The sequence below is a fragment of the Mesitornis unicolor genome, unplaced genomic scaffold (assembly GCF_000695765.1).
Source record: "Mesitornis unicolor isolate BGI_N332 unplaced genomic scaffold, ASM69576v1 scaffold27007, whole genome shotgun sequence".
In the NCBI taxonomy this organism is placed as follows: Eukaryota; Metazoa; Chordata; class Aves; order Mesitornithiformes; family Mesitornithidae; genus Mesitornis; species Mesitornis unicolor.
Window position 1 is genome coordinate 25,620 of NW_010196195.1, and position 12,268 is coordinate 37,887.

The 12,268-nt window shown below is 37.8% G+C and overlaps 1 protein-coding gene across 1 annotated transcript; it reads right to left on the minus strand.

Moving 5' to 3' along the window:
* Nucleotides 1–3,214: 3,214 nt before the first annotated feature.
* On the minus strand, nt 3,215–11,885 carry ASB14 (ankyrin repeat and SOCS box containing 14). Its single transcript, XM_010188392.1, has 10 exons — nt 11,761–11,885; nt 11,190–11,244; nt 10,993; nt 10,699–10,830; nt 10,444–10,602; nt 8,386–8,631; nt 6,510–6,681; nt 5,015–5,558; nt 3,981–4,134; nt 3,215–3,402 (listed from the first exon to the last, which is right to left on the minus strand). Exons 1-10 carry the CDS (start codon nt 11,883–11,885, stop codon nt 3,215–3,217), a joined length of 1,776 nt encoding a protein of 591 aa, XP_010186694.1.
* Between the last annotated feature and the right edge of the window lie 383 nt (nt 11,886–12,268).

Consider the following 12,268-nt stretch of genomic DNA (forward strand, 5'->3'; position numbering starts at 1 on the left):
GCAGTGAGTTAGCAGTGGGGTGAGAATCACTGAGTTTTGTTTAAGGGGAGGAGCACCTGGATCTGTAATAAGAACTACCTTAAAGCAAAAAATAGCTGCTGAGGCTTTATCCATGCCCTCCTCCCCAAAATAAAAACCTATTTTGCACCCTTTTTCCTGAGGTTTAGAACTACTCCATTGGAAAACGTTTTTGTTAATTAAAATAAAAAAATGGAGTGTGTAGTATTTTCCTTGAGAGTAAAACTTTCAATATAAACACCTCATGTTCTCCTGGGAACAACTGCGGTAGGATTTTACTACCTGAGCATTTGATTACTCTAAGTGAATTACTGGTTGGTTTCCTCTTCTGTAATTTATTTCTCCCATTTAATATTTCCTGTTGCCTTGTACTTACAGACTGATCTTTCAAGCACTTCCAGCTGAAGCTGTAGTTTGCTTCATGTGCCTCCACTATTACTTCAGACACTCCTGAAAATATTCTTTCAAGTATGTGATTTTTAAAGTGACTTTCATAGGTACTGAATCAGCAGTGTGGTTTAGGACACATTTTTTATGTTGCTAATTGCAGCCTCATAGTTACTGCCACATTTTTCCCCTTGGGTACAGGGATATTTAATTTGTTACGCTATGTACGTTTACACACTGCAGATCAAGCAAGTCTTGCTGTGAGTTGTTTCAAGCTAACATTCTTTATGTATGTAATGCATGAATATAAAAACAGTGTGCTTATGAGTATGCATTTTATTGCATTATAGGTAACACCTAGCACTCTATGACCAGTAATAGATCTCTCCAAGTCTAGGACAGGTTAACAATCTGGCAGGTTATTAATCGTACACAACTTAGCCATATGTAACTGGTTACGAGTGGGTAGTGTAAACTAATTTGAACTTCATAGTCTGTTATACAAACATACTTATCTGTTTGTTTGAAATTGTATCAAGACAATTTACTAACAGTAATGTTTAAGAGTTAAGGAACATTCCCTCTACAATGCTGTCAGATTTCGTCTTTATATGGGTGTAAACCCAGAGCTGAAAATCCTGAAACAGCTGCAACTATTTATGAAGATATAATTTATGTACATTTGTGCATTGATAAAGAATCAAATTTGACTGTGCATATGATTAAGGTAAATTATGATTAATTAGTTGCACAGAATTTAGGAGAAGCTGATGGAGAAAACTATGCTACAATGTAGTCTCCTGTTATTTCATAAATGACTCACAGAGGAAGCAAAACTGCCTTAGTGAATTCAGTAGGGGTGTTGTCTAGTCTAACAGCAAGAGCTGATATTTTATATTCTTTCTGCTACTCTAATTTTACAGAATTTCTTGCAAGTCACTTAAGTCTCCAAGGCTTTGCTTTCCTTTCCCTGCCACAGTGGTATCTAAGTTGTCATGACAAAAAGAAGTTGGTGTGTCATTCTGAATGCATTTGTATTCCTAATGAGGTTTATATTGCAAGCCAAGGATTTTGTACAATCTTTCAGGTCCTTTTTATAATATAGTGGAGTGGTTAAATTCTTACAATGATGTTCTGGATTGGTCCTGTTCTAGTGAAGTGTAAGTGATTTTTGCAATGTTCAAGACTGACTTGCACACCTTCCCTGAGTAGCTGTATTAAAAAGTTCCAGTGGCATACTTGCATCAACTTCGACTGTCGTGTCTAACATGGGTAGTAAGACATATTATGCCAGGGCTTCAGTCAGTATTTTGTAGATTAAATAAAAGCTTAACTATATTAACTTTCTGGGTGGGATTTGTACCGATGTAAAAAAACCTGCATTTTTCCATAATACTGACTTCCAGGAAGTACCATTATTGGTGACAGGATGTGTTCCCTTCCATTAACCAAAGTTTTAACATGCAGTTACATCCCTCTGCTGTCTAGGTGTATTTCAATTCTCTCAATTTTAATCACATTACCCAGATAACCTCAGAGGAAGTTATTGTATCTAGGAATGCTGATAACTTGCTTTTGCAACAAGCAGACTGAACATCAGAAGAAGTCAGTCCTTACCATCGTAGCTGGCTGTTTGTGCACATGTTGTAGGCACGCGACAATGTGTAGCACTCTGCAGAGCTGTGGTTATGATAGTGATGAGGCGTGGGCAGAGGCTATACCAGCACAGCCGTTAACATGGGTACTGAATACATATCTTCACTGGCTTCATTAGTTTATTATATGATAACATCATGTAAAAAGCAATGGATCATAACTACATTATGGTTAAATTTGTATTTTATAAGGTTTATAGATTTTTCTGGGGAAAATCAGACTTTTGAATTATGTAACTTCTGTGATAAAGATGCATGTATAACTAGAAAAACAAAATCTATGCTTACTTGATAATGAAGGAATAAATGCTACTAATGCCAGATGTGTCGATGAACCTTTTTTTCTCTATAAAATATGGACTGACATCTGCAGTATTTTTAGGAAGAACATGCATGCTGTGGGTCTGTGTGTACTATGCAAGACTTCTTAAGACATCTGTGACTGCTGACAAGACAGTGCTCCAAAAGCTTAAGCTCCAACTATATGAAGAGAAACTAAAAAAATTGCAAGCATGCCTTTGGACACCACTGTAAAAGGAAAGCCTAGTTCTAGAGAGAACAATCGAAAAATACATAATGGGTGAGACGTATACCTGGGAATGAAATGTAGAACTGTAGATGTAGAACATGTCTTTCAGAAATTCTGCCTTCTTGTTGAAACATATTGGTATTTCACACTGGCTGCTATGATAAGCAGAGGTTTCTGTAGCTGTTAATCCCATTGCACTGCTTAGAATGTGGGAAAATGCACTTAGGCTGCTCTTCAGAAGTTCACTGTAGGACTTCACAAGTAAAAACTACTTCTTGGCAAGAGAAAGGGAGGTACAAGAGAAAAAGAAATACGTCCCTTCCTGGTTGCCTTAACTAAACCCCGAGTTTAACCCTGCAGTGAAGGCAGTGTTACCTGGTATGACATGCTTTAATTTAGCAGTAACACAAAGTTGCCATAATTTTCAGACAGTTTATATCCCAGTAGGGAAGTAGAGTGGGATCACCAATACTTACATCTTGAGTTCTCCCCCTTTTCTTCAGGGGAGCAGGGGAGCATGCTGGTACCTTAATATACATAGGAGATAAAATCCCAGAAGAAAAGAGCAGCTGCATAAGACAGTCTTATCAACATTCCCATCAAAACATAGAACTAATACTTATGTTCAGTTGAGATTGTAGGTTCCTGTGAAGTTTTCTTGTCCATAAAGATCATATTCCTTATATAGTACATAGTCTTTCAAGCAGTTTGGCAGGGGAAGGAAGGTCATGAAGACAGGGCAACGGAGACGTAACCGGCCCATGCATTCCCGTATCTTCAGACGACAAAGATGCTTCAAAGAGCGAGGATTTGCTAAAAATGAGAAGACAAGATTGATGTTAATAAGTAATTTAGTAATTTTTGTTTAATTTATTTATTCAGTACTCTGCTACCTGGACAACCTGTCATGATCTAGCCTAAATAATTAGTGCCAGTTTTCTGTCAACCTGAAAAAAAAATCTACTAAAAGTAAAATTATGAGTCACTACTTCTTAATCTATGTACAAACAAAAAGGACATAGAATTTAGACTAGAATCAACTCAAAAACAGTAACTTATTAGATTTGTTCCATCAACTTGAGGCAGGAGGAAAAGCTCTCCCCATCAAGAGGACTGCATTGTCTGTGTTGTAACTCAGGTTCCCAAGTGCTCTACATACATTGTGCAGTTGCTGTCTGTCAGACTTCTGAGACTTAAGTTTAAATCCTACGTAGACTGATTATTGTTTAAGACATCTCTTACTGTCAAAACATAACTTTTGACCTAACAAGGGTCAAGAAAAGCACCAGTCTGAACTGAAGAAAATGGAAAATTAAAATACCACCAACAAAAAAGATCCCAATTGCAAACCAACTCATTTGTCACTTCAAATGTAAACATCAGCTACTTACTTAAAATTGAATTTATGTCTGCCCAGAGTTCCTGTTCTTTGAGAACTGCTTCTAGCTTCCAGCAGATATTAATGTGATCAACGTAATCTAACATTACTCGCACTACTTTCCCAGACAGGTGCTTCAACCATGACAAGGTTATCACTTCACAGAACTGTTAGAAACAAAATGTTTAATAAATTAATAAATATATTCAATACGAAATAATGACTTCTGCCTCTGCAGGACAAGAACAATTAAATATTTTCAGCAGAACACCAGGAAAAATGAGTGTCCTGTCAGTTAGGGGAGCTTTACAGGTTGTCACAGCTCGTATTACACCTCACTAGTAAAATCTGAAAGTCTGAGAGATTATTTTGCACTAGATCCAAAAATGAACTTAAGCAGCTGTATAACTGGTAACTGCATGCACAAAAAGAAGTGCTACCACTCCATAAGTGGAACTTAGACTTGTGTCCCAGCATGCTGAATGGGGACACCCACCAGCCCAGTGCATGCCACACCCCCTTATCTTCAGGTTAAAGAAGGTTTTATTAGGTTCAAGGGGAGTTTACAAACTGCAGAACTGTGATGCTGATGAATGTCTCTAGGTACCTCTTTAATTTGGTCCAGATTTGTTAATTTCTGCTTAGCATTTATCATGCCACCTCCAGGGGCTCCTTACAACCGCCTTCCAGTCTTGGTGTTAAGATACAAGACAAGTTAGTGAGCTAACCTGCAAGTCCTTGCTTTCACAGCATGGACAAGACTGTCCCGGAGAGCCAATTCTGTGCTGATTGTTGTTAGCATATAATTAGCTGTGTTTTCACAATTAAAAAATATTGTTTATGGTCATTTACTGTCATGAACCAGGGCTCATGGCAACATTTAATTTTAAAGCTTTTGAAGCCTTGTCTATTCCTATCTTTATATGTAAGCTGTCTTACCGTTTCAAAACTTCATTTTCTGACAATGCAGCACTAAGTACATTTTTGTTTAGTTTTAGGAAAGATACTGCTTGTAAAACAACATATGCAGCCATCTGACACACTTACCATTGTGTCTTTGATAACGGTAGAGGTCCATCCATCAGTCACATACTGAGAATGTGACCTGTTTCCCTGAGGGCAATCAAAGCAGCGGTGCACATCATACCCGTAGTTCATCAGCATTCTTAACATGACTTCATCTTTCAAAGCATACTGGAGAGCTGATGGAAAGTGTGTTGTATTCACTCTACAGAAGTAATTGACGTTAGCCCCGTGTCGGAGCAGCAGATTCATTAACTCATAGTTGCCCATTCTCAAGGCTATTTGGAGACAGTTGATAGGATCTTGGTTTGGCAGGGCTCCAGCATTCAACAGCAACTGTGTTGAACAGATATCACCGTTGGAAACAGCAAAGTACAGTGCTGATTTCCGGTGGTCATCGTAGCCTTTGCGAACTCTTTGATCGAGCATAAAATTGGCATCAAACCCAGATTTAAGGAGAAACTCAAGGCACTGAGGATGTGCTCCTGCTGCTGCTGAGTGAATTGGACTTATCCCGCTTTCTTTAATGGCATCAAAATCAGTAACTGGAACTAAGTTTTTTAGGGCTCTGAAGAATTAAAAAAAAAAAAAAAAAAGGAGAATCTCAGAATCTTAAACACACTGGTTCACCTAGCTCCACCTTTGAACTTCTCTGTGTTGCTGGGCTTCAGAATTCATCATGGCTGTATACAGTTGTCTTAATCTACCAACTCAGTATAATGGCACCCTAACAATTGCTAACAATTAAATCATTAGCTGGCAATGGATACTGACTTTACACCTGCTACACATAAAATATTCTGTTATACTCTTATTCATTAATAACCCCTCTCCTTACTAAAGGAATAACGATCCCTTCCCAACAGAAGCTTTTGCTGAATGTCGAGAGCACAGTGTTATTGCTTAACCTATAGGAATTAGGAAATTAATAGAATATAATACAATACAAATAGATATAATACATAATTTAATATATAGAATACATTTAAGTTTAAATATAATTTAATTCATATATATAAAATATCAACACAGGAACTAAGAATACTCAGATTATTAACCACAATGTAACATTCCTAGTACTGAAGAGCTGTTTCTCACTTGTTGGTTGTGATTTTAGCACAAGTATCTTCCAGTGACCTTCCTGTCTTTAAAATAGGGACAACTCTTATCCTCTAAGTCTACTGATTATTTAGTATATTTACCTTCATCTGATGTGGTGGAGATGCGGCATACCCAAAAAAGGTGAGGATGTCTCAAGAACCTCAACATCAGACTGGACACTGATACTACTTGTGACAAGTGGGGAAATACTACAGGCGTTAGTATGTTCACCCTAAAATGATGAAGATCTTATCCTGACTGGTCTCTTACATTCAGACACAGAAAACTCATATTTACATGGTCAGAAGACTTCCTCCTACAAAACTACAGATTTGCTGCCTACTTTGAATAAGGTAGAATTGGTAAAATTAGTATTTCTAGTGTCACCATTACTTGATTTTTGAGTGTATTAACTCACAGAAAGTGTCCTCTATATGCAGCTCTGTGAATTGGCAAATGACCCGAGTGCTTTGGTACGTTGGCATCAGCTCCATATTCTAGTAAAAGACTCAGAGAATCCGGATTTCCTCCTCCAGCTGCTTCAAATAATACAGAAGCACAGTCCATTGCCTGTGAAAGAACATCCGCACCTGGAAAGAAGCGTCAAGGATTTTCAAAGTAATTACTGTAAATATCCATCTGTAATTAATATCTCCAACCCTCCAGTGACACAGTATTGTCAGTTCTATTCGTTACCATGTAAAACCACTATATGCATAAAACTTCATGTTGGATCCTTAATTTAAGCTGTGTTTATATAATCCTAGGAACAAGAAGGTCCAAATTGCTTTGAACACAATCACACAGGAAGACTTGACGCTAGAATTGGGCAAGCAAGAAGTTTGGTTCTTATTCATACAAACATAATTGTTTTTTGGCTTACATACAACACATTTCAGCTCTTCTACTTTACAAAGACCAGACAGATATAATTGTAAATATGGGAGAACCCAGTATCAAAACAGTTCATACAATCCAGATCTGGCACTGCTGAGCCATCATTCCCCAGCATAAATGTCTTGTCAGGCCTTCCCTAAGGTGACCTGTCTACATGAGAAAACACTATTGCATTTAAAAACATTTAAAACTACTTACTATAATATTAGTATATTATTTTAATATTGTGAAAATACAGTCTTTATCAGGCTTTTACTTAAATACATCACAACAATCCTCTTGGTACAGATAGCATTCAATTCTTTTCAGTAAGGAAAGTTACTTCTGCTGCTATTTCTGGAGGCATATCATACAATAACCAGTTCTAATCCAATCCAAAGAACTTTGGGAAGACTAATGAAAATGTGTGTAGATAGGCTAACTACTTCAGAGAGAATACATACGTGTGTGTGTGTGTGTGTGTGTGTGTGTGAATAGACAGATAGACAGCTAGATGGATAGATATCTCACTACATGAAATTCAGATACTAGGAATTCTTTAGACAGACCTCAACTGACATGATTTGCAAGTTAAATTCTTCAGATAAATAAAGATGCTATCCAAAACTGCAAACAAAATACCTCCTACAATGCGTCAGATTTGCCTACGGTTTCACAAAGCATTCACTGACGACTACTAGTTTGCTACAAGTAAGTAATCTCTAAACATATATTTTGTATATTTTTGGTCTATTAACACTAAAGGCTGTGTACTCAGTAACATGATAACAATTATTTAACTTCCTTTCACTTCAGTAATGTAAAGAAGTTTTAATGGCTACTGAGCGAAGAACATGTTTTTGCCTCTGCACTTAGAAATAATTTTCTCTTTTGGAAAAAGGATTCACTTTGTCCCAAATGGACTTTAAACATTTCAGTACTAACACATGTGGCTTACAATTCCTACTAAGCTGGACATCACCAATGAACCTACATGTTACTAAATCTGTCTACTGAATTGTAAAACAGAACGACAGAATAGCTGAGGTTGGAAAGGACCGCAGGAGATCATCCAGTCCAACCCTGTGCTCAAGCAGGGTCGGCTAGAGCAGGTTACCCAGGGCAGCATCTAGGCAGGTTGTTTGTATCTCCAAGGATACAGACTCCACAACTTCTCTGAGACCTGTTCTAACATCCAAGAAGCCTCACAGAAAAAAAGTGTTTTGTTATCTTCAGACTGAATTTGCTATGTTTTAGTTGGAGCCCATTGACTCCTGCCCTGTTATTTGGCACCACTGAGAAGAATCTGGCTTTGTCTTCTTTATACCAACCCATTAGATATGTATAACACTGGCAAGGATAGACCCTCACCCAGAATCCCCTCTTTCTGTAATATCCTATATAATAAAAAGTCTCACCTTTCTGCAATAAGAGCTTCATAACTTCTGTATGTCCCATCTGTGCAGCCAGTGCTAGAGGGGTGAGGCCATATCCACTGCGAGGGTCAGGATCTGCTCCAGATCGAAGCAGCAGCTTCACCAGATCCTTCCTGCCTAGTCTGGCTGCCTCATGTAAAGCAGTCCTCTCATGGACACACTTCAGATTCACTTTTGCACCAGAACTTATCAACAAGGAGGCAATCTCATATGAATCATGTTTAATTGCTGTAAGACAACAAGTGGAGTATCAGCCAGAAGGTTATTCAACACTATTCTATGTGCTATTGCTTCTGCTATGCGGCCGCCCAGGAAAGCTCGAGCTGATCCCAGCAGTGCTATTTATACACTGAGAAATGTCACTCTACACTGAAAGGTTAAGCTTATCACCAAGTCTGTTCTTTGTTTCCAGGATCACATTAACTATACAAATGAATACCTTCATAGTAATCTCGTTATGATATTCTGTTGCATTTGCTAACGCAAGAGAACGCAACCTTCCTAACCACTAGATGGAGATCATGCACAGGGACTTGGTGTGGTCAGGAGCTGGCCTGCTCAGAGCACTCTATTTAATCTTCATAAGCAGCTACCATAACATGAATCAAAGTTTAAAATGACTGTGTCATATGCCTTCTTAGCTTAATAAGCCTCATCTGTTAAGTCAGGATCTTACAAGAGTGATTCGCATTGGCTCCAGCGAAGGAAAGATTAGGCAACACCTTTCCCTCCTCTCTCTTTGATCTTACAGGCTGTGCAGGGTAGAACAGTAAATGTCATTCACTGAGACAGATTAGGCAGAGAAGCTTCATATGCCACAGCTGCTCGAAATATTTGTGATGTCCCATTATCTGTAACCTACATGGCTGCTTTAGATAAATCCCATATATTCCTCTTTTTAGAGGGATGGTGCATTTCAAAATAGTGGACTTCATAAGTATCCAGTAATTCTCTGCATCTTTTCTAATCAGATGGCCCTGACTAGAGTTGCAGTCATTTCAAAGGACGGACTGGGAGTCCTACAGATAGGGAGGCTTTTTCATCTTCCTTTAACAATAGTTTTGAAGAAAAAAAAACACCACACCCTTCCAATATGGAAAAATGTACATGTTTGTCCAAGAAACTTACAGTGCTCCTTTAGAACACAGGTAGTAAGAACACACTTTCCTTTTTTTTTTCTCTTGGACACAGTAAGAACGCTAGCATCGTAGCCCAGATTGAGGGAAGGAAATGGAATGAACTTACAACATTTTCGAAAAACATCTTGGCAATATATTAGGACTGGTTCTTTACTAATCAAGAATTAACAGTTCTTGTAAATGACCAAACTAAAATGGCATTCACATTAAGAGTGATACTAGGTATGGGACCTTCTTCTTCAACTAAAAAAATTCAAAGAGAAGTGAACCAAGAATTTAGGCCTGGCTAGATTCTTCATTTCCCATACTTTGATTACTTCCACCAATGCCTGAATAGGAACACACACTGCTTTATGCTCTATGTAATGCAGATAAATCAGGCTGGTTTGCTATAATTTTTGAAAATCAAAATCAATTACCATGGTTTTGGAGAAAGAGAAGCTGATGCAATGAAAGATAAACCATGTCAGCAGAAAATACGAATGTTTTATGCCTCCAGACATGAAGAACAGTAATAGCACGAAGAAGCAGGAGGACCCAGTATCTGGAGCTCCCTGTATTGGATCAGACTTTGCGGAAAGATTTTTAAGCTTCTCCTAATTCTAAGTCTCCCATACTTCAGTAGTCCAGTAAGTATAACACTTGCATTAACAAATAATGCTAAGAACTTTGTAGTACCAGTGCCTAACTTGGTAGTGCCAGCTCATTTAAAGCCTTGATATCATCTAAGAAAAACAGACAGGGACAAACACATTCAATGCTGAGATGAACAGCTTTTCTTCCTTATAGCAAAATATTTTAGATACTGGTTTGAAGTAAATATGTCAAATTGAAATCTGAAATTTGTAACTATAATCTCATCTCATTCCCTCACTTTTGCACCCCTAAATAAGGTATTCACCTATAACTAAAGCAGAATCTCCCTCTTCGTTCTTAACATTGGGATTGCAGCCATTGAGCAGGAGAAAGCGGACATTGTCTACAAAGCAATTTCTTACTGCCACCAAGAGAGGTGTTTCCCCTTTTAGAGTGGTCTCTTCCCACGTAATGGCATGGGAGGCTGAAATACAGAAAAGCAAAACACATTTGAAGCTGGGTCATTCATCAGATCTGACTTTGTAAAACATTTTGGTGGAAAACCATAAGGACTCCATACCTTTGAAAGTTATTTCAAGAATGTTCTTATTTAGCTGTGCTGCAGCTTCATGCACAGGAAGCCAGCCATGCTGATCTGCTTCTTCAAAAGCAGAACTGTGCCTCACCAATTTCATCAAGGCCTCTTCTTGGCCTGTTATATTTCAAGACAGATACATATCCCATTACTCATCATAAACAAAATTCAGGAAACTAATTGCCATCCTGTTGTTTATTTACAAGAAAGGCCTGGCATTGTCCCCTAATTCGAGGAGATAAAGCACTGGTATCCGAGAGGAGCGACATTTGAACCCACCCTATTACCATGGTCCTATCTAGTAAGTTAGCTTTTGAGTGTCCTGTTTTCAGTTGCCTTACTTCTCCCAGGACTATATAAAGAAAAACTGCACTTAAATCAGGTGACCATATACCTAAAATGTAGGCATTGCTCAACAATGCCATACTCAGGTGATTCCTAGATATACAGGCTTAGTGCAGTGATTGGTACTTAACTGTCCGAATTGCTGCAATGATCTTTCCATGTTCTTTACTTGCAATATACTGGAAACTGCATAAACAGAATAAAGTGAGAAGTAAAAATTAATGTGAAGTTCAGGATATCATAATACCTTAATTTAAATACTCAAGTCTAAACTACATGTTAGATTTCTGTAAATTATGTAGGTTTTGTCAGGATTTAATACATTTAAACACTTTTTCCATTGGTCTTCCGCTGCCACTATAAATACTGGATTTTTCACACCAAGGCCAACAATTAAATACTAAGATGAGGAAAAGCTACCACACCAATCTGTTTTTATATCACATGCTTATTTTCTTCATAAAGCCTTGTACTCATTTAGATATTGATGTAAAACGGCATCTGAAAGTTTCATGCATTCCATATTTTTGAGGAAATGGGTATACTTTTTCAGAAGGAACCAGTGAGCTACCAGTGGTTTCCAGTATCCAGGAGACAAGGTCAGAGCAAAGCAGCATATGGAGTCACAAAAGAAAACAAAGTTACTACATGCTTATAACAATGTCAAGAAAACACCCAAAAATAGAAGTGGTAACTTATTACCTTTCATCCCCCGTTGCACTGCCACTTGCTGCAATTTTATGCCTATCTTGTAAGCTTTCCTCAATAGCTTGTTGGGCAGGGATTTCATCATCAGAATCATCAAGCATATATGTGGAATTATACATGGCAAATCAGCACAACTGGATCACTTTTCATAGGGAAACACTGTTTTTAATTGGTAGCAGATGTTAAGTCTTCAGGTTAACTCTGGAGTAACAGAAAGAGCAACTGCTGTTTAAGTATCAAGAGAAATGAAACATAGTTTAAAATAAATGAATCGGAGCTTCTCCATCTCAAGCTCCAGCCTTCTTCCAAGTATTTAAGTCTGTGCTGCAAGGAGATACTGGATTTAGAACAGAGTAAAGGGTTTTTATTCCAATAGCATGTGCTAGCTTTTATCTCTTTTCCAGAGACTGAACATAGACAATAACTACTTGTCTGGCATTACTTATTAGAAAGCAACAAAAATAAGTAAAACTCAGTAAAACTTAATTTTCAGGTAAATAGT